The sequence below is a fragment of the Carassius carassius genome, chromosome 6, assembly GCF_963082965.1.
Source record: "Carassius carassius chromosome 6, fCarCar2.1, whole genome shotgun sequence".
Taxonomy (NCBI): Eukaryota; Metazoa; Chordata; class Actinopteri; order Cypriniformes; family Cyprinidae; genus Carassius; species Carassius carassius.
In genome coordinates this window covers 7,910,058-7,933,533 of record NC_081760.1, presented here as the reverse complement: position 1 = coordinate 7,933,533, position 23,476 = coordinate 7,910,058, and the positions used below count along the sequence as shown (strand labels likewise).

At 36.9% G+C, this 23,476-nt stretch overlaps 2 protein-coding genes across 2 annotated transcripts in view; both read left to right on the top strand.

The window, feature by feature from the left end:
- The window catches only part of si:dkeyp-75b4.10 (galactose-specific lectin nattectin), a 32,803-nt gene extending 24,696 nt beyond the window's left edge, over positions 1-8,107 (top strand). The window contains exons 2-6 of the mRNA XM_059551515.1: positions 6,397-6,469; positions 6,606-6,706; positions 7,165-7,299; positions 7,581-7,692; positions 7,879-8,107. Of these exons, the coding sequence (XP_059407498.1) occupies positions 6,409-6,469; positions 6,606-6,706; positions 7,165-7,299; positions 7,581-7,692; positions 7,879-7,958 (489 nt within the window). The 5' untranslated portion in view covers positions 6,397-6,408 and the 3' untranslated portion in view covers positions 7,959-8,107. The remainder of the gene's footprint in view (positions 1-6,396; positions 6,470-6,605; positions 6,707-7,164; positions 7,300-7,580; positions 7,693-7,878) is intronic.
- Positions 8,108-9,462: 1,355 nt separating this feature from the next.
- LOC132142320 (tripartite motif-containing protein 2-like) lies at positions 9,463-23,476 on the top strand. Its single transcript, XM_059552111.1, has 12 exons — positions 9,463-9,488; positions 15,173-15,333; positions 16,042-16,202; positions 17,432-17,583; positions 17,932-18,112; positions 19,138-19,900; positions 21,024-21,127; positions 21,221-21,388; positions 21,492-21,660; positions 21,826-21,896; positions 22,057-22,197; positions 22,498-23,476. The coding sequence occupies exons 3-12, from the start codon at positions 16,095-16,097 to the stop codon at positions 22,648-22,650; spliced, it is 2,010 nt and encodes a 669-aa protein (XP_059408094.1). The 5' UTR covers positions 9,463-9,488; positions 15,173-15,333; positions 16,042-16,094; the 3' UTR covers positions 22,651-23,476.

The window sequence follows — 23,476 nt, the reverse complement described above, 5'->3', positions numbered from 1 at the left end:
GATAGTAAAGATGAACAGGTAAACAGATAAACAGGTAGAGTGATTCAGGCAGTGATGTCATTAAGAAAGGAGGTTTTTTTTTTTTTAAATATCAACACGCAGGTAAGAATAATCTAGTCATTTACCCCTGTTTAAAATTAAACTCTAAAATTTGCATCATTTAAAGAATTCTGAAGTACAGTGAAACACAAAGTATGACATGAAGTGGCCCGTGTTTTATATAACTTTTATATGAAACATGATTCATAATCAAGGAATCAAGTCAAGGAACAGCTATGATTTAGCAAAAAAAACAAAAATTCAATAATTCCCTACGTACAGTAAGGTTTACATACTGTGATAAAAGAACTAAATGTTTAGAAAGACATGCTTTTTCAAAGAAAACCAAAACACCATGGTTACTAGTTTAACCGAGGTAACCATAAATTAACCATGGTTTTGCTACATTAACCATAGTTTAACCATGGTATTTGTAGTAAAAATGTGGTTACACAAATTAGTAATCAATACGCCAAAAAAAAATAAAAATCATTAGTACATTTTAACTGCAATAAAACCATGGTTGATTTTTGTAAGGGATGAGGTTCATAAAAGCACATAACTTTGTTTTTGACATTTTTTCACCCTTGTGCTGTTTTCAGTCATATAATACTTGTTCAGGATCTTGGCTGGTAACACAAACTTTTTGAGTTTGATCCAAAATGAAAAAAAAAAAAAAAACTGAAAGATTGAAACGAGTTAGATATAAACACAAGTATAGCACATTATTGTCACAATTGTGGTGGCAATGAACATGTACCAAGACAAAGATGAAGATAAGTAGTCTACTTGTTTGCTGACAAAATAACATGGTTTACTGTAGTAATACTACTGACATAATCAGTTTATTCTCATCATGATTTTGTTTTCCTCTGAACTTGAGCACTTCAGTGTGACAGCTTAAATAAATAGGGTACCACTAGATTTTCTCAGACTTTAATTCAATAACTGAATCAGCACCTAACTGATTATCTGAGTGTTTCTAACATAACGTAATGTACACATACAACGTACATTCATATTTTATTTTTTTTCAAAAGCTCAATTACTTAATTACACTGCCTTTTTATATTCAGTAACAGATGAATATTCCCGCATGTACCATAGCAGCCGCAGTTTCCACATCTTCACCCCGTGCATGTAACGATATCAATAACTTTCCCCTTTATGAGGAAATTCCAGCTTTGCCACCGTCTGAATATACCATGGCCATTGTACCACCTGCAAACATGGAGACAGGTAAAAGCTGCAGCTGCTGAACTAAGCAAATAAATTGCATTCATATAAGAATTAATTAATAGATGTTTTATGTTCATAGTCAATCTTCAAGAGGTTCGTCAAAACCTGCAGAAAGAGTAAATGAAAACATGTTAGCATGATTCCCCAAGAGAGAATGAAACATTGTGTCCTCTGGTGGGCACTACGGGAAATACCATGCCATCAGCATGACCTGTGTTTGAAGCATGTGTGAAAACACTTCCAAATTGATTGGACAACACAGCCCATGACCTCATTAGTGGGGTGCCTGGAAGTATAAGAGGGCACCTGTTCTTTGTCTAGAAGGAGATGTGAAACAGGCAGGCCCTAGGCAGGCCCTAGGCAGACCCTAGGTGAGGAAAGGCACTGTACTGTGTAGTGTGAAAGTCAGTTCAAAGACCGGATCATGACATAGCCATGAGAGGACAAGACGAGAGTTCATAAACAGCCTCCATATCCGTGATGGGACAGGACGAGAGTTCATAAACGGCCTCCATAGCTGTGACGGGACAGAATGGAAGTTCATAGATGGCCTCTAGTGCTTTGAAGAAGCAAGCACTTGAGGGAGCTCTGGAGGACTGGTCACTTAAGGGGCGCTCTGGCAGGTGCTTTCGAGGAGTCGGCTCTGGGAGATGCTCTGGAGACGAAAAAAGTGCTGGACTGGACCAGCAGAAGATGAAGTGGACCAGTGGAGATGAAGGAGATAAAGAAGACAAAAGAGAGCTTTCCAGAGCAGATTCTGGGGTGAGGATTGGAGCCATGAATTCTGGGGGCAGCTTCATGTCCAACAGTGCCGAATTAGTGGAAGGCGGCTGGCCTGAGTTGGCAGCGGCTGGCAGATCTGAGTCAGTGGCGACCGGTGGGATTAACGACGAGACGGTAGAGAGGAAGGATTCCTTCCCTCTAGCTCGCTCCTGTGGTGTCTGGGAGGTCCACAGAGCGATAGTAATTGGCCCTGATCCAGAATCTTGAGTTGAGTATTGCGTCATCAACACGAGGAGCCTGCACTCCCACACATACTTCTCAAATGGGAGATCTAGGTGGGTTAGGGTGAAGAAGCATGCCACGATTTCCATCACAGCAGGGAAAAGGGGAAAACAAAACACTTTTCCAAACTGGTGGAAAACAAACAAGGGGAAAATGGGTGCTGCTCACTTTCAGTTTTCGGTCTTGATTCTGTCAGGCAGTTTGTGGTTTTAGTAATGCGCATGACGAAGGAGTGGAGATAAACAAATCTTTTAACCATTTAACATGTACGATCACACCAGTGTGATCAGTCTTGGCTGGTCCCTGAAGCGTACGATCACACCAATGTGATTAAAACTTTCTGTGCATCACGTCATCAACTGCTGAATTTAAATCCACTTTTGTGCTTTGGCTGGCGCGGAGCCAGATTGGACGCTCTGAGCACTTATCATATTATCACAAATTTTCAGTGTTTTCAACCATATAATGCTTATTTTAGTTCTCAGACATTTAAATACACATAAGTACTAGCAAAACCATATATTAACAGTTTGTAGAATACAGGATGATGTCTATGGAAACGGCATTAATGATCCTTACAAATATAATGTGACGACATATTTTTATTGATATCATATGCAGATTGTGTAGTTAACTTTAAAGTTTACTCTGCTCTTCTCCCAGTTTACCAGAGACCTACTTTAACGTGTTTGCGTCTTGTAAATCCCACAGCTCGGATTCAGTGGGAACTAACGTTGCTGCGCCCATCACCCAGTGTAGATCAACTAACAAATAAAAGTGTTTAAACTACCGAATAGATTTACTTGCACATATTTCAGAATCAGAATATCAGATATTTAATAATACAGTGAGGATGTTTGTGAATATCATTATTTTATTTTTAATAAAACAGGAGAAACTAAATAAAAGCAAGCATGTGTCATGCAGATTTATTGTGCCTGCTCAAGCTGTCAGACAAAAGGGTAGAGGGTTCAGGTAGACAAAAACATACCAGCCAACTATGTCTCTAAGCATGTCGTTGAAGAGTGCCAGGAAGACCGCCGGGGTGCTGGAAAGCCCAAATGGCATGACCAAATGATCAAAGTGCACAATGGGTGTGTTAAAGGTGTTCTTACATTTGTCTTCCTCTCTAATCCGAATTAGGTGATAAGTATTGCGGAGGTCCAACTTCATAAAGATGGTTGTACCCTGCAATAGCTCAAAGGGAGATGACATCAACGGCAAAGGATAATGATTCTTCACTGTGATGTCAATCATCCCCTGATAGTCTATAAAGGGGCATAGTGAACCATCCTTCTTCTCCACGAAGAAGAACTCTGCCCCAGCTGGAGAGGTAGAGGGACTGATAATGCCTGCTACCTGAGAATTTTGAATATAGCTCTCCATGGTCTACCTCTCAGGTCCGGACAGAGAGTAAAGGCATCCCTTAGGCAGAGAAGTGCCAGGAAACAGGTCTATTGCACAATTGTATGGGCAGTGCAGAGGCAGAGATGAACCTCAGAACCTCAGAAACCGCTCTCAAGTCATGGAAAGCCTCCGTTACATCTGCCAGATTCACCGGCTCATCCTGCAACACAGAATGAGACATTACAGGGGACAATGCACCACCCAAGAAGAGGCTCCAAGCTAAAACAGTGATAATAGACTACATTGAGTAAAGTCAATGTGGGAGTTATGCTTGATCAACCAGGTGTGTCCCAAAACCACTGGAGCGGTGGATGAGTGGATGAGAAGGAACCAGATCTCCTCAGCATGATTGCCAGAAAGTGTGAGTGTGACAAACTTAGTGGCATGGGTAATACTGGTGAGAAGGGTGCCGCAAAGTGTTCTAGCCAACATAGGCTTGGCTAGGGCAACAGACGATATTCCCAAGCATGTAGCCAGCCCAGAATCCATGAAATCGCCCTCCACTCTAGATTTGATCAATGCAGACACCTGATGAGCAGTCCCATTTAACAGTAATGACACTTGGAACTCAGAACGATCACCAGAGGGCAGTTGAGTTGTAGTGATGCTCACCGTCCATGCTCCCTTAAGTGGTATGCACCGCCTCACTGTCGGGCACAAAACTGCCACGTGACCTGCTTCTCGACAGCAGAGACACAGTTGATTGTCCTGGTGATAACATCGCTAACATCGCTCCCCTACAGTCAGCCATGCTCTCCTAACCTGCATCATCTTGTCCTCCAGGAAAACGACACATTGGGAAGGTGTGTCAATCCCCGCTTCTGACGCAGCTCTAATGATGTGCTCAGGAGGAAACATGCTCCTCCAATGTCGAGAACTGAGAGCAACTCGGTTTTCCACCCAGGTGGTGAGGTCGATCAAATTGTCCAGGTTAGAGGGCAGTTTGATTTCGCCCTTGATGTATTTGTAGGAAATGGTTCCAGAGCGCCTTAGCATTCCAGCCACAGACTCAAACAAAGAACAGCAGTGATATTTGTCATTCCACATGGCCGTTCCCCACTCTCTCACTTGACCCACCAAGAACGTGATGGTAAATGTCACCTTGGACTGCTCCTTGGGATAACAGGAAGGCTGGAGCTAGAAAGTCAGAGAGCATTGAGATAAGAAGAAGTGATATATGTTAGGTTCACCCAAGTATGGAGCAGGAGGATTGAGCTGCGGTTCAGCGTGACAGAGAATGGCTCCATCGGGTTCGGGAGAAGGCATAATAACTCAGGCAGTGGGAGGGTTAGTCTACAGCTGATCAAACCACTATGCCAGCTGGTGGAGCTGGAGAGAGATCTAGTTTCTGACGTAGATGACTTTACAACACAGACAGCAGGGGGAGCCAATGAGGCACCCTGAACCATGACTGTTTCTTTCTAAATAGAGTAAAGAGAGTAATAGTATTGTTTGTGTTTTAATAATAATAATATTATATATAATTAGTTTGATTTGTGTTTATAGCCTGCAGTGTGCTCTATTGTGTTGCCATGCACTCTTGTATATAAATATATATATATACAATATTATAACAGTAAGACTTGCTTAAAAAGTGTGTGGCCAAAACCATCTTAAACTGTAATATGCAAAACTTTACCAACATGTTTCATACTCACATAACTCACTGGGTGTGTCTGATAAAGATAATGGCATGAATGCAAAATCATCATGACATTTTAACGGTTAAACTTGTGTAATATTTCCAGTATCCCTTTTTCTCTGTTTCTTTTGCACCTTCTGCAGAATAATTATATTAAATGAATGTATACTTCTATAAATACATCATGAATATAACATACCCAGACTTAATGATTTCTAGTACAAAAAATAGAGACATTGTGAGTGATAAAACTTACTCATCAAATGCAAAAATGTAAAACAGATCATATTTACTGTTATATAAAAATGTAATGCCTTTGAATTCAAGTGAATATCAATGTTTTCGCTTTGGGCTTTTGGCTACAAATTGAATGACAGATGTGCACACTATTTTGGTTATTACCAAAAAAACTTTAATTAAATTGAAACTTGAATTGAATATTTAATTTGTAAAATGCACAGTTCATATTTAATTAAGTTAAAAGTAAAAAGGATAATTAATTGAAAATGTGTGTTTTTATTTTATTTTTATAATTAGGTTGAACATAGACTTTTCACATCATATTTTCAGCAGGTAAAATGGAAGTAAACAGACCTTTGAAATATGATATCTGAACAGATAAATTACTATTCATATCTATTAAAGCAAAATCCTACAGCTTCATTCAATCACTTTACAGTGACTATTTTTGTTAGTTTGCTTTTATTTCAAATAGTAGTAATCAGCTAAGAATAATACACTGAAATTCACATGCAACACAATGCAACATCACAAATGAGGATGTTCAGGATCAAGTCTTATTTACCAAATAAGGACTGATAGATTTAAAGAAGTTTTCATTGGTGTTCAACCAGCTGCACATTGTGACTGAGCAACTGGGTATAAATAAAGCTGATTTCAAGCAATGGACTGAGTATTATACCAACGAGTATTACTGCCTGCTTAGTTGAATTTCGGTTCACTTGGTATGACTTTTATTTATTGTATTTCCATTTTTAGTGTTTTAAAATTTGTTAATGCATTTATTCGTTACATTATATTTACAATAATGTTGATATTAATAGGACTTTGTCAGCATGTGGATTTCTGCAGCATTCCTTCTTTTTGCATTGGTTGTAAATGGAGTCAAGTCTGAAGGTAAATGAACAAAATAGACTGAATTTCCCTATTTTACTGCAGATGATGAGAAGGGTTGACGCTTCTTTTTTTACATTCACACATTTCATCAATCTCTTGGAACAAATGCTTAAGTTTTATTCAATATTTCTTGCAGAACCTTTCAGCATTGGTCGAAAATGCCCCGTAGGCTGGGAGAAATTTGGAACACAATGCTTTAAATATTTCAGCGACTTAAAACAATGGGCTGAAGCAGAGGTAATTTTGGGTTCTCTGTAATATAGATACAATTGTGGTCAAAATGTAACATACACTTATCTGCACACATCTGCAAAAATTTTATAAATGTGATATTTCACATAAAAATGTTTACATATAATCCTCAAGAGAAAATAATAGCTGCATTTATAAAAATGCAACAGTTCAAACGTTTACATATACTTGATTCTTAATACTGTGTTGTTACCTGGATGATCCACAGCTGTTTCTATGTTTTTTGTGATAGTTGTTCATGAGTTCCTTGTTTGTCCTTGACAGTTAAACTACTATTGTTTTCAAGCACCGTTTGCATATTTAAACCCTTTCAAACATTGACTGTATGATTTTGAGATCTTTTCTCAATGAGGACAGCTGAGGGACAAAAAGTTCAAATGCTAATTGATGCTCCGGAAGAAAAAAGCACGATTCATTAAGAGCCAAACTCTTTATTCTTACAGAAACAATGTATTGACCTCGGAGGAAACCTTGCATCTGTCAACAGTCAGCTCACAAACAGTTTCCTAAAAACCTTTGTGAAAAAATATGGTAAAGGCAACACCCGTACCTGGATTGGTGCTCATGATGCAACTAAGGTAGCTGATTTGTCATTTCCCTTCAAATATCAGTCCAACCAGTGTCAGATGAATGTAAAACTTTGAAATTAAATGAACAGTAAATGTTGTTCAAATTTAAATTTGTCAGATGTATTGCTTGTGATTTTTCTGATTGTTTGAAGGCTTGTTTGCACTGCCCTAACAAACACCAGAAGCAGCTTCACACTCAAAATGAAATGTGTATATTAGCCTATCAGAGTTCTTATTTAAAGATAAAAAGGAAGCAGCAAGTTTGATCATGTTAATTTAATGTTTTTTAGGACTTTGTCTGGTTTTGGAGTGACGGATCAAAGTTTGAGTTCAGTGACTGGCATACTGGTGAACCGAATAATTACGGAGAAAGTGAACATTGTGTGGAAATGGGCTATGGAGGTAATATATACACGTTGTCCATATATTTAAAGCCATTTAACAATATTTTTTATTTAGCATAAAATAAACTGTTAAAGGTGTTTTTCAAACTTTGCACATTTTCTTACACATTTATATTTATGGCTTTCTCTTTACACTAAAGCATATTTGACAATTCATCTGAATAACGTATCTGAATTTCCATAGGTGAGAACCGCTGGAATGATGCACCCTGCAATACTCTTCTCAGTTTCATCTGTTACAGACCAGCTAGAATTGAGTTCTAATCCTAATTTTGATTGATAAACTAACATTTTATGTCTGTCCATCACCAATTTCTAAAGTTTTCAAACTGCTGATTGTAACAGACATGCATTGATTTTGAATTTTAATGCAAAACTAAAAGAAAATAATAAAATAAACTTTAAACTACAAATGTACATCTTTCTTTGTTTCTTGTGCTGAATCAATCTCTTTATGGGTTTTGTTATTTTCAAAAATAATTTTGATTATCTGAGCTTTAAGGAATAAAGTGACTGCAGGGGATCTTTAATGAACAATACACACCTTGATGTTGTAGTTATGACATTTTTCCAGGAGAGGGTACTGCTAACCTGCCATTTACTGTCTCCACGACTTAACCAGACAACCTAGATATTGACTTTAATGTCTCAAGCCACCTTAGCTAAACCAAACATTCGGAGGGTGAAGGATGCTTAACTTAAAAGTACAGCTTAATTTAACTGTCTTGCATGGCTAGAATTGGTAACTGGTTGTCTTATTCTCCAGTGCCTAATGTGCTCAGTTTATGCTGAGAATGATCAGAATCAAATAAAGTCTTAACATCATGCACAAATGCACTATTATGTTTTTGTTTAGTTTTATTCACTTGGGTGTGTGTTTCTGCATTGTGCTTTGTCCAGCAGTTGTAATGATACTGAGACATGTTGTGTGAGTGTGCCAGGCTGTTCCACTCATGTTTTCCAACTCGGACAGCATTCAAAAGTGCCTCAATGCTCTCTTTGGTTTGACTGGAAAAAAATTAATGTATCCCTATTTACCAAGACAATGGCAACAATTATGCAACTGCCTAAACATAGAGAGAGAGAGAGAGAGAGAGATAAAAGTATGCATTACATATGATTTTCTTGCCTTCCATGCATTTGATTTTAAATATCTTTGCTCTATATTTAACTAACATTTTGTATTAATTAAAAGTAATATTCAAATATTAAAAGTAACATTACATGTTTTTTGTTTTGTTTTTTGTTTTTTTTTTACCACAATTTATATAGAAATAAATGGTGCATAATTTATAGGCGAATATTGTCTAGTGCTATCAAATCCCCGCAATATACAAAATATAAAATAATACATTTTATTGAAACAACACATTCTTTTAATTTAAAAAAAAAAAAAATCTGACTTGTTGCCTACAGGATTAATCATGTTATTGGTGTGAGAGGAGGCAGACAGAGCAAAAAAGAAAAAAAAAAACAAGGTAGAGGAAGAGCACGAAGGTTGTTTGCGTCAATCTGACAGTCTGTGCTCCCTGTCCTGTGATTGGCTACAGAGCGACAGCCCGCTCCTGGCTCCTCCCTTACGGCATGCTGGCTGGTGTGGGTTGCTTATGTCGCTGTGTCTGTGTAGTGCAGAGTGGGGGAGTGACAGAAACGAAAGGAGACAAAACAGCCCCTCTCCCCATCCCTCCTCTACGGGAAATGGGTCTGAGGCTGATGGGTAAGACAAGAAGCTCCTGTATCGCTGGTTTAACTGAAGCTACGCAGCTATGGAAGCTACGCAGCTATGGAGGAAAGGTAAGACCCGAAATCCAGACAGACACATGGAGAATTACACGGAAAGGGAGGGAATTATGCAGCAGCATCTGCTATACACCAACGCACCATGTTTCCATAGAAAACAAGAACGGGGGTGGGGTGGAAGGAGAGGAGGAGGAGGAGAGGAGATGGATGCTCACATATACACTGTGATGGAAGATATTACTGTTGCGTTCGCAGGTTTGGTTCTTTAGATCAAGTGGTTTTGATGCATGTAAGTTAATGCATTAAGCCTGAACTAAACCTGTTCTACTGAAGACTGCATATGAATCATGCTATCATAGAATATCAGGTATTTTTAAGAACGAAAGTGAATGTGTTGCATCTTTCTGATAGGCCTCTCTATATCAAAACGGGTTTGTTTGTTTTTGTACTTTTTTTTTTTTTATATTCTATTGATTTCATTTGTCAGGCTTTCAAATATACTTGCATCTTTTTGCTGGCAGCTTTTTGGCATGATGTCAATATGCTATGCTCCTTGGCCTAAATTCAATCAATCGGACATGCAAAAGCAAGAAACAAGACATTTTTCATTTGGACTGAAATTTGCTTCACGATCTGTATTCCCCAGTATTTTGTAGAAGCATCCTTACTTAGAAATAAACAGTAAAATATACATAACTATAGGTTAAAAAATGTATTACAAAATACATAGTAACACTTATTTTAAGTATAAAAATACATATGTACTATGAAATATATCTGCTTAAACCTATTAATTGGTATATGCAGAATTATGCTTCTGATTCTTAGAAAAGTAAAGTGCTAATATGTGATTGAAATAAGAAGCACTTTCCATAATTAAGGAACAGCATAACATTTTTTTCTGTCAGAGAATGTTTCACCATTTGGTCACCTTCAGCATGAACCCTCTATCTGTCTGAAGGCATCTGGCATTTTAGAGACATTTTTGTTTTACATGACCACATAAGAACTAATGGCCTTCCTACATTGTTCTTAAAGACTTACTGCAGTGAACCAGTTTCCTGCTGCCTTTTACCACAGTAGGTTATATAAATTATCCTCCCTTTTCAGGATGTTTGGTCTAAAATGGCAAACCCACCCAGCAAATCAATACGCAGAGGCACAATTTTTACATATGTATGATGGTGGACCTCTTCCTACCTTTACCATCTTCTGATTAAAGCAAACTGAGAGTAAAGTGGGTGTTTCTTAACTCTTCCAGGCATTTTCCCAGTCCTAGATCATTTGTTTTCGCTTTTAAGTACTTCCAGACCAGGCTGTATTGGGATTGTATTTAATTACTGAGCCTTGTGCCTGTATTTATTTATTTAATAATAATCTTTTAACCTCTTAATCTTTAATCAAAATGATTAACTTCTCGTTGTTAAGAACATCTCTTCTCTGATGACGTGTTGCACAAGTAAACAACAACAATTCAAACTATTTCAATTTAATGTTTCATGCCAACTTTGAATAAAAGTGTGTTGTTTGTCAAACTAACTTTCATACAAGTCCACGTGGTTTATTTCACATGTGGTAATTTGCCCTTAAGCCTACATTTGTAATTTAATTGCTTAATCAAAAAGTGTGACCTAATAAAACACACTGGTTACAAAAATGTACACAACACATAAGTTGTATGAACTGAATGTTATTATATACTTTAAAGTCTGTGTCGTCCAAAACTGTATAACCCATAGCATAAATGTATTACATTACAATATCTTTTAGATCAGGATTTTCATAACTGTAGTTAGGGTTACATAAAGAGCTGATGAAAAGCTCATAGTTAGTCAATCATTAAATTGAAAAAGATTCAAATAAACAATTGAAACATCGAACATTAAAAAAAACATTGAAAACATATCATGTGACCATTAACCAACATCAGAGAACTGTGAACATACAAGTATGCTGTTAAATTATTGATATATTATTCAAGGGGTACGTAAAGGAATTATCTTAGTGGTTTAGCTGACAAAACGTTTGGGAATCCCAGTTATCGATATAGCATTTTTGCTTATCCTTTTGTAGTCATGGCAGCAAAGCCACAAAGCTAATCAAGCTAGCAGTATTTTAGGGTACAAAGTTATGAAGTTAGCAGTATGCTAATAAGCTGACTGATAAAAGTTGAAATAACAGGCTAAATGGTTAGCAAAATAAAAAAGAAAGTCGGCTAACTGGTTAGCTTGCAAGCATTTTTGAATTTAGATTTTGAAGTTGGCTATCTATATTTTCTGAAAGTTTAGCAATTCTTTTCACTGAGTCCCTATTTTATACCCCATTTTGGGAATTGCCGGCCAAGAAAATCTTATCTTATTATTATTATTTTTTTTTAATGGATTTGTATCATGTAGAGTTGGAATAAGCTTTTGGATCTTCTGTTCAGAATGCCTGAGTGGTTTTTCCCTGGGGAGATTCTGCTTCAGTAACTCGAAATAGTCCTTCACAAAATCGCTTGCTTGCATTTGCCAGGATCCTTATGGTTAACACTCTTTGTCATTTGTCATTATGATCTCTGAGATGGAAAGACGGGGCTCTGGTTCTTACACTGAGAGCTTTTTTTTGATAGAAATGGCATTGTCTGAAGAGTAATGACATATGGCAGCTCAATATTCCATTTCCTTTTATTACATCATCATATGGGCATTATCTTTTCATCCGATTCAAATCCCATGTGACCTCATTCCCATTCAAGTTTAAATTAAACTTAAAGTAGCCTAAGTAGTTTTGAATAATTTTCTAGTGATTATGTGGGATACTACCACATTATATTACTTTCTTTGAATATGAGTGCTTGTAGTTACTGATTCAAAGTTGAGGAAGCTCAAAACATGATTACGACCCCATTCCAGTTACATTTTCAAAAAAAACTAGAAGCATTGTGGGATATAAATTACTGAAGCAGCTATACTCCAAAGCAAATACAGTCAATGTAATGTTTAGTCATTTAATCATGTTCTGCCTAAACGTTCGTTGGTCTAAGAGTCTTTAATCCAATTGCATGACAAAGATCCATTTATTTCAGTCAATGTTCGCTGTCTATTTTAACTATGATCATGAATGGAAGCCGTTAAAAGTCAAAACCATGGGTCATCATGGGATTTTCCCCCCATCTGTTGTTAAATACACTGAAATCAGTACCAAAGATCAACTTCCAAAAAAAACTTGTTATTTGTTCTCTGCTCTGGGTCAGAATATTACAGCCTTTTGTAAATTATTTATTAAGTTTGTGTTGTGAAGAGTAGTATTTCAGTATGTTTAAACGTAGTTATTTAATTCTTCAAAGCAACTGGAATTAATAACAAAGTTGCACTGTAATAAAGTAAACTTCACACGTTTTTAATATTGTGCTCGTATTTCATTGTGGATTATGGTATTATACAATACTGTTCGAAATTTGGGGTCAATAAGATTTTATTTATGTCTTTTATGCTTACCAAGGCTGCATTTAATTTATAAAAATACAGTAAAACCGTAATATTGTGAATTTTTTTATTGAAAATAACCTTTATATATATAGATACAGTGGGTACGGAAAGTATTCAGACCCCTTTAAATTTCTCACTCTTTGTTATTTTGCAGCCATTTGCTAAAATCATTAAATTCATTTTTTTTTCTAATTAATGTACAGTGCACAGCACCCCATATTGACAGAAAAACACAGAATTGTTGACATTTTTGCAGATTTTTGCAGGCACAGATCTGACCAAGGTTACAAAAAAATTTCTGCTGCACTTAAAGTTCTTAAGAGCACAGTGGCCTCCATAATCCTTAAATGGAAGACGTTTGGGATGACCAGAACCCTTCCTAGAGCTGGTCTTCCGGCCAAACTGAGTTATCGGGGGAGAAGAGCCTTGGTGAGAGAGCTAAAGAAGAACCCAAAGATCACTGTGGCTGAGCTCCAGAGATGCAGTCGGGAGGTGGGAGAAAGTTGTAGAAAGTCAACCATCACTGCAGCCTTCCACCAGTCTGGGCTTTATTGCAGAGTGGCCCGACAGGAGCCTCTCCTCAGTGCAAGACACATTAAAGCCCTCATGGAGTTTGCTCAAAAGAACCTGAAGGATTCTCTGGTCTGATGAGACCAAGATAGATCTTTTTGGTCTCAATTCTAAGTAGTATGTGTGGAGAAAACCAGGCACTGCTCATCACCTGTCCAATACAGTCCCAACAGTGAAGCATGGTGGTGGCAGCATCATGCTGTGGGGCTGTTTGTCAGCTGAAGGGACAGAACGACGAGGAAAAGATGAATGCGGCCAAGTACAGGGATATCCTGGATGAAAACCTTCTCCTGAGTGCTCAGGACCTCAGACTGGGCGGAAGGTTCACCTTCCAACAAGACAATGACCCTAAGCACACAGCTAAAATAACGAAGGAGTGGCTTCACAACAACTTCGTGACTGTTCTTGAATGGACCAGGCCAGAGCCCTGACTTAAACCCAATTGAGCATCTCTGGAGAGACCTGAAAATGGCTGTCCACCAACGTTTACCATCCAACCTGACAGAACTGGAGAGGATCTGCAAGGAGGAATGGAAAAATGGAAAAACGTGTTGCATCTTTCTCAAAAAGACTCATGGCTGTATTACATCAAAACGGTGCTTCTACTAAATACTGAGCAAAGGGTCTAAATACTTAGGACCATGTGATATTTAAGTTTTTCTTTTTTAATAAATGTGCAAAAATGTCAACAATTCTGTGTTTTTCTGTCAATATGGAGTGCTGTGTGTATATTAATGAGGGAAAAAATGAACTTAAATGATTTTAGCAAATGGCTGCAATATAACAAAGAGTGAAAAATGTCTGGGGTTCTGAATACTTTCCGTACCCACTGTATATGAGTGTGAGTGTGTGTGTGTGTGTGTGTGTGTGTGTGTGTCTGTGTGTGTGTGCTCTTGTTTTTGTGACATATCAGGACACAACTCTGTATAATGACATGGGTATGACAAAAATTGGTATTAAAAACACTTATAAATCATACAGAATGAGGTTTTTTTTTGTTTGTTTTTTTTTGTTTGAGAAAGTAAAAATGCACAAAGTTTCCTGTGAGGGTTAGGGTTAGGTGTAGGGTTGGTGTAGGGCCATAGAATATACAGTTTGTACAGTATAAAAACCATTACGCCTATGGGATGTCCCCACTTTTCACAAAAACAAATGTGTGTGTGTGTGTGTGTGTTAAAATATAATTTATTCCTGTGATGGCAAAGCTGAATTCTTTGTAACATGGTCCTTTAGAAATCATTCTAATGTGTAGATCTGGTTCTTAAAAATTCTTATCACAGAAACACATACATAAAAAGTGTCTGCCTCAAATGTGTTCAAAAATACTTCAGCTATGAGACTTTGCTCGTTAACATGCTTGCAATACATAAATTGCAGAATGAGAAAATATTCATTTGACTGCAGCTCTTGTGAATTGCCATCTTAGGTTACCATAGTAACCTGTAGGTCTCTGTAAATTTGATGTAACCCATTGAGAATATTTTTAATTCTCTTTCATGTTCAGTATAAGTCCAGTGTGCATTGTGTCATGGAGATACCATGTTCTCTTGACATTTACCATGATTGTGTTGTGTACGCTTCTTCATTCTACAGGTTTGTGTGTGTGTGTGTGTGTGTGTGTGTGTGTGTGTAGACTTACATACTGTATATGTTTCAGTTTTTATGTGTGTGTTCATCTCTGATCTCTTTTCTCTGTAGGGATCCATGTCAAATGAGGGGAAACTGTAACTGGCCCCTGCAACCTGTGGTCTGTTTGTGTCTCCAGTGGATCAAATACACATTCTTCCCTTAATATCACTGCGTTACATACAAGAGTACACACGTTTACATGCACAACGCCTGAGCCTCATCTCTCTGAGGTGAGCACCACTTCCTTCTGTGAAGCCTTTACTCAATATCAGACCAGATTTCTTCAGCTGTTGTATGATTACATTAAAAACTTAACCTGGCTTCCACTAACTTTGTGGCCTTTTCTCAATCTTTTATGTCATATTTCTTATGGAGAATATTTTCTGTGCTACAAAACAGCTAATTATTTTTGGTGTCTGGACTTAATATTAGAAAAACATTTTCCTTTGCCTTACCAGATATTAATATGACTTATTTTCTATCCATATTGGAACTTAATGGAACATATTTTGGCATGGTTTTTAGGAAAGACCTTCAGTTTAGACGTTGAGTTGTACTGTCTCTCCACCTTTTTTAGCATAGGCTTCATAATGGAAGTCCGTTTCCCCCTCAGAATAAAAAATAAGAAATAAACTTGTGAGATATAATCACAATGATGAAAGTTTAAGCAACTGTATGTACGTTTTTTACATTTATTAATTTCAAAATTATTGAAATGCTACACTGACTACTAAGGCGAATGGTGTCTGATTCTGTAGTATGTAAGTATGACAAAATTATGATTAATTCAATAATTCCACTCACTTAACCGTAGGGACTTCAAAAATGCAGAAAACTGCATACAGTTGCTTTTATAGTTTAAACTAATATATACAAGTCATCAGACTACTTTCGTCAGAAATAATGATGAAATAACTATCTTTTTCATCTTGTTTTAGGTGTGTGCTTTCTGCATCCTTGTATTGTGGGTGCAGTTACATCTTCCAACCGCATGGAGGCGCAGCAAGCTTCTCCTGAAAGCAGCAGTGAGGAATGTACTGTACTAGAGGCTCTGCCTGGCAAGGGAACAGCGCTAATTTGCACTCAACACAAAGGAAAAGTGAGATTTATTTTAATAGACACATTCACTCACAGCACTAAATGATTGCACAGATGGGTGAAATATCTCTCAAAGGCAGTGTTTTTCCCATGAGCATAAGCTTTCTGTCCCAGAAAAACAAGTGTACCATGATCTCACGTGGTTTCGTCTATAAATATCATAACTTAAGAGGTAACGCTTAGTGTTCTTATAGGTTAGAGAACATTTATGATGAAAGCATTTCTTATGTATTCATGTAGCACCTGAAATGTATCCTGAATATTCCCAGAAAAGATAATGAGCTAATTTTCAAGCATCAAACAAACTTGTAGTCACCATCAATATAAACAGAATAGGGTTCATGCTTTATTTAGTCAGATTGCCACTGCACAGTAGTAATGTATAGTTGTGTTTCACGCACATGCCTTTTTCAGTAACCAATAACGATTCAGATGCTTAGGGAACATGTGGTGGCCGTATTTAAACAATATGCCATTAAAATAGTTACAAAATAAGCCTCCACTCTAGTTTATGTACAGCAAATGTATTTTTATAAGAATATACAGGGAAAGAAAAAATAATGAATCGAATGAAATTGAATTCTCTACTATGTATTACGAGAAGACCATATGCCAAAATAGTATGTCCTAATTCATAGTATTTGGAAAAAATTAGATGAAAAATATCCAGTTGACCTATGTACTTGTGCTGAGATTTTGAAGTGCATATGTGGACACTTTACTGTCCCATGAGGCCACAGGAGAGGATTTATGAATGGCAGTGAAGCAATGCAAGTTGCGCTTTGCGTTCATGAATTAAGTTCCTATTCAGACAGTATATGATTTCAGACGCACAGATTTACTTTATATAATGGGGAATTATTTTAGCAAAAATTTTTTTTTGAATAGAATGGAATAGAAAAGAACTATAGAAATATATTTAGAAAACACCTTCAAATCAATTTTTATAGAAATAATTTTAGTAAAAACTTAAATAGAACATATTAGAAACAATGTATTTAGAAAATGCTATTTTATATTTAAAATATTAACTATTTCAAAATATAATAGAAACAATTGTAAAAAAAAAAAAATCACTATAGATACATTTAAAACTAATACATACAAAACTGAAATGGCAAATATTATAAAAAATACATTTTACAAAATAGAACACCCCTTGACATTTCGGTTCATTTTAGAGTGGATTAAAATTTCTGCTTTATTAATTTTTTTCTGTGCTGTATTCAGGTGTCTGCGTTGTACTGTTTGGCTTGTGAGAATCCAGTATGTGTGGACTGTATGAATGGAGAACATGCTGAACACCCCACTGATTCACTGGAAAATATTGTGGACCAACATTTAGCGGCACTGCAAGACAGAGTGGATTCAGCTAAGAACAGGTGCTCCCATGATGCCCATCATGTCAATAAATAAGAAGGCCGACACTGAATATACACCTTTTTCATTTGATAAATATTTTTAAAATGCTTTCATCAGATCCAATTTGGCACACATTTTACCATATTTAAATCCATTCCACAGATTTTACCTTTCCATCAGTATAGAGAACATGAATAAGTCTGTAGATTATCTATGGGCCTTAGACTAAGCAAAAAATCAATCTCCTAATTGCTTAATTCATTAAATGATTGCATAGTGATTTACTGTTGTTACTGTACTCAATAATGGTTGATGGATGAATAGACAAATGAATGGATGGTTAATGGACCTATTTAAATAACTCACAGGCTTCCTCAGATAAGAGAAGCAGTTCAGTGTTTGAGAGACATTCTGCAGCAGTTGAACTCTCAGCGCAGCTCCATAGAGGAAGACATCCACTCCTCTTTCAGCGAGCTCCACAAAACTCTCGATACACGCAAGAGCGTCCTGCTCATGGAGCTGGAAGTCACTTATGGACTGAAGCAGAAGGTATGTGCACAGAAGACTCCACTCGCAGTTGTTTTCAGTTAAGTTTCATGCTCCTAAGCTAAAAGCATGAAACTCTAGTAAGTATTAAAATACGTGCCTCAAACAATATTAGACAAATTAGGCTATTTTTAATTAGATTAAATATGCATATTTTTTATGCATAATTTCTTTCAAAAGTTTGGGGTGAGTAAGTTTTTTGTATATTTTAAAAGAAGTATCTTATGCTAACCAAGGCTCTGTGTCATTTTATTATAACCGATATACTATTATAGTTTTTGTTAATATTTAGAATTAGATTTTAGTTCATATTTTCTGTATAAGTTTTAATCTTAGTTGAAGTTTTATTAATTTCTAGTTGTATTTTCGTCTTCTTTTTTACGTTTAAGTTTTAGTTATTTTAGTAAACAACTAAATAAAAAGTAAACAAAAATGAGAAAGTTTCCCTTGGCAAATAGCTCTCAAGTAAAATAAGTTTTAAAAAAGTTTTTATGGTTTTGGTTTTAGGTTTGGTTACTGATAATTATACTGCATTTATCTGATCACAAATTAATGAGAAATATTATTTTCTTTATTAATATATTTTAAATGCCATTTATTTCCGATAATGCAAAGCTACATTGTCTGCAGCCATTACTCCACACGTCATGTGATTCTTCAGAAATCAGTCTTATATGCTGTTGTTTTCTAAACATCTTCTTATTTTTATGTTGAAAACAGTTGATAATATTCTGTGGATTTAAAAAAAAAAAATTGGAAGTTTAAAAACTTTTGTAAAATAAATTTCATTTCTGTTACTTTTAATCAATCCAATGTCTCCTTGCTGAATAAAAATATGAATTTATTTTTAAAAATACCTTACTGACACCAAACATTAAAACAGTCATGTATATTTATTAATTGAATGTTTATTGACATACATTAACATGCTAGTTTAATATAAATTAATTAGAATACAAATTCTTAACTTTTTGAAATGTTTCTATCTTTTGAAATGTCCCTTCTGTTTGATTTTGTGTATCCTAAAGGTTTTGCAGGCTCAGTTGGACACTCTTCTGCAGGAGGAAGCTGCCATCAACTATAACTGCAGTCTGACCGGCCAAGCCCTGGACGGGGGAAACAAGGCTGTCATTCTGCAGACCCATAAAGACATGGGAGAGAGACTCAGTGACCTGGCCAGCCAGGGACTTCCTCTTCAGCCTGAGGAGAACGACCAGCTGGATCTCATGATGGAGATCGAAGGACTTCGCAAGTCCATCCACAACCTGGGGACTATCGTCACCACCAATGCCGTGGCCAGTCAGTCCGAGGCATCAGGTGATGGTCTAGAACAGTGTGTTGTGGGCCAGCCAGCAACTGTCGTCATCACCACAAGAGACAAGTCTGGAGGACTGTGTAAGACGGGTAACGCCATCATCTCAGCTGAAGTCTGCACGCCGGATGGCAGCGTTGCAGACGGCGACATTGTGGACCTTAAAAATGGAACGTATGAATTCCAATACACGGTGAAGAAAGAGGGAAATTTTAGTCTAGCGCTTAGACTTTATGATCAGCATATTAAAGGAAGCCCCTTCCAGTTAAAGGTCACCAGCTCTCCGGATGATTCTTCACCCACCACCACCGCAGCCAATGCTGCATCCACGGGATCCAGTGATGGTGGGGCACGGAAACGGAGCGCCAAGTCCCCAGGGAGCAGAAGCCGGCAAAAGGGTGTCAGACGGGGCGGAAGCTTGTTCAGCACCCCAAAAAAGAAAGTGAACCCGATCGAGGATGACCTCATTTTTAGAATAGGTACATATGGTTGAATAAATAACAAAATGCTTTTTTCCAACAGCCTCTTTAGTTTTGCTGCCTCTTCCATCTAGACTAGCAGTAAACAAGGTCTCTGCAGTTCTTAATACATCTTAATTCTCATTTTCACAAATTAAATAGTCTTAAATTATAGTCTTAAATAATAAAGTCAGTGCATTAAATGCTTATTAAATGTTTATCTACCTCAGTTTTTTTGTTTTGTTTTCTAATAAAAATATCTAACAGTCGTTAAATGAAGATATATTTACTTGAGATGCAATTGAACGTATGAAGTTTTGTTTTCTGATAAATGAAAAAAAATTAAATGAGTTTATCCTTAAACAAGAACAGATATCTGTTAATTGGGTATTAAAACTTCTTCGAATTAAGTGTATTTTTCTGAGTCTGCTGGCAGATATTTGTTCTTGTTTTACCCATAAACTCAGGTCATTTTTATAAATTCAAAGGGTTACTCCACCCCAAAATGAAAATTTTGTCATTTATCACTTACCCCCATGCCGTTCCAAACACGTAAAAGCTCCATTCATCTTCGGAACACAATTTAAGATATTTTGAACGAAAACCTGGAGGCTTGAGACTGTCCCATTGACTGTCAAGTAAATAACAGTGTCAAGGTCCAGAAAAGGTATAAAAAGTCGTCATAATACTCCATCTGCCATCAGACGTGCAATCTGGGTTATATGAAGCGACGGGAACACTTTTTGTAAGCGAAGAAAACAAAAATAATGACTTTATTGAATAATTCCTTTGTCAGCGGTCTCCGCTGTGTCAATCCATATCATTGTTCTGCGTGTACTCTTCTGTGTCCTCCGCTCCACAAGGATGCGCTGTTTTCTTTTCAAATCAAAGCTAAATACACATAGAAACAGCAGTCTATGGGACAGTCTCAAGCCTCAAGGTTTTCATCTTAAATTGTGTTCCGAAGACGAACTGAGCTTTTACGGGTTTGGAACAACATGGGGGTAAGTGATTAATGACAAAATATTCATTTTAGGGTGGAGTATCCCTTTAATGCATTTTTGTTGAATAAAAAAAAATCAACCAATCAATCTTACTGACTCCAGATTTTTTAACAGTCTTTATATGACATCTGTTTTTATAGGAACAAAAGGGAGGAATAAAGGAGAGTTCACTAACCTCCAGGGAGTAGCAGCTTGTTCAGAAGGAAAGATCTTAATTGCAGACAGTAACAATCAGTGCGTGCAGGTAACAAGGCCCTGTCATCATCCACTATTTACCAACATTGAAACTGTAGGTACAGTATTTCTGAATAACTGACCTCAATCCTCTGTTGATCAGATATTTTCAAATACGGGAGAGTTTCAAAGCCGGTTCGGGGTACGTGGCCGTTCACCGGGGCAACTGCAGCGGCCCACTGGAGTAGCTGTGCATCCAAATGGAGACATCATCATTGCTGACTATGACAATAAGTGGGTTAGCATCTTCTCCAGCGAGGGCAAATACAAGGTCAGTTAAAAGCAGAGTTCAGAATTAGTGTGCAACTGCATCATTACAAACTAGAATAAAATGCCTGCTTAGTTTTATTGACAATATTCTGATGTTTCTGCAGGCTAAGCTGGGCTCAGGAAGGCTGATGGGGCCAAAGGGTGTATCAGTGGATCAGAATGGTCATGTTATCGTTGTGGACAACAAGGCTTGTACTGTTTTCATCTTCCAGCCCAGTGGGAAACTCGTCACTAAGTTTGGCAGCAGGGGAAACGGCGACAGACAGTTTGCAGGTAGGTACAGGTCTACAGCATCTGATGAAGGGCTGCAGACTGCATTGTAACATACAGATGCAAATTATATAAAATGTAGCTTTATGATTTGAGTTGATACAATCATGTAATGTAATCATTCAATGGTTCTGTATGAATTTAACCTAGACCCTCCTTTCCATATAGGCCCACACTTTGCAGCAGTCAACAACAACAATGAACTAATCATCACAGACTTCCATAACCACTCTGTTAAGGTAATCTTATGCATGCTGGGTTTTTTTTAACAGTGTCAATATTCAACACAAATATTTCCATGTTGTTACATGAACAAGAGGGTGTATTTTTTTGTCTTTTATTTGTAATGTATAATATTCTGTAATCTATATTATATTGCTACTTCAAATTCTCTTATAGGTATTTAACGCAGATGGAGAATTCTTGCTGAAATTTGGCTCAAATGGTGAAGGGAACGGTCAGTTCAATGCTCCCACAGGGGTTGCTGTGGATGTCAATGGGAACATTATCGTGGCAGACTGGGGAAACAGTCGGATACAGGTAATGAGTCCTTGTGAAGTCCTGTATTGACTTTGACAGACACAAGAGTTAGTCGGTATGAACTCTAACTGCTCTCTGTCTAGACAATGTAGCCAGAAACATTTATCTGGTACTTTAAAATCTAGTGTATATATATATATATATATATATATATATATATATATATATAAGAATAGATATAAAAAAGCACTTTTTGAACAGTACTATATAGTTAAATTATATTACATAAAATAAATATACATAAATTGAATAAACACAAACATTCAAGATAGAACGTAAAAAAATCATTCTCTTTCTCAGGTGTTTGATGGGAGTGGATCGTTTCTGTCCTACATTAATACAGCGGCAGACCCTCTCTATGGGCCGCAGGGTCTCGCTCTGACCTCGGATGGCCATGTTGTGGTGGCTGATTCTGGGAACCACTGCTTTAAAGTGTACCGCTACCTGCAATGACTTCAGAGAGACTCTGATCTAAGACGGAAAGAGAATCCAAGTCATACTGTACGTGTCCAAATCTTGCACTTAATGTAATGTAATGGTATTCTATCTCCTTGGTTTTCTCCTTGTAATCTTTTTGAATTTCTAACTACTGTGGGAAAACTCTCCTAAGACTAAAGCTTGCTAACACTGTTTATGGGATGCCTTGAAATGCCTTTGCCAAACCTCCACACTCTACACTGTGGAAATACTGAGACATCAGAATGCATTGGTGAGTGAACGACCACCCAAGCTGAAACTTATGTGCTGCATGTGTGGACCGTGCATGTGCCGCCAGCTTTTGGACACATCCAAACCCCATCTGACTTCTAGGATGCTATTAGAACCCTATCTCAAACCTTTAATGAACTTTTTGATGAGTTATTGAGCTGCTCATAACTGATGCACCCAAGAGAGAAGACAGCGTTATCTGTCTCCAAGCTTTAGCATTCCTTCTTTGATGTGTTGGCTCCATTGTTCATGCATCTTACTGTTAAATTATAAATTATTGGTTAAAAGTCTGGAATAATTAAAACATTTTAATCTAAAGAAGTCTCTATGTTCATCAAGATTGCATTTATTTGATCAGAAATACAGTAAAAACAGTACTATTGTGAAATATTATTACAATTTAAAATAACTTTTCTATTTGCATGTATTTTAAGATGTTATTTATTCTTTTTATAGCAAAGCTGAGTCTTCAGCATCACACAATCCTTTACAAATCATTCTAATGTGCTGAAACATTTCTCATTATCATCAATGCTAAAAACAGTTTTTGCGGTTTAATATTTTTGTGGAA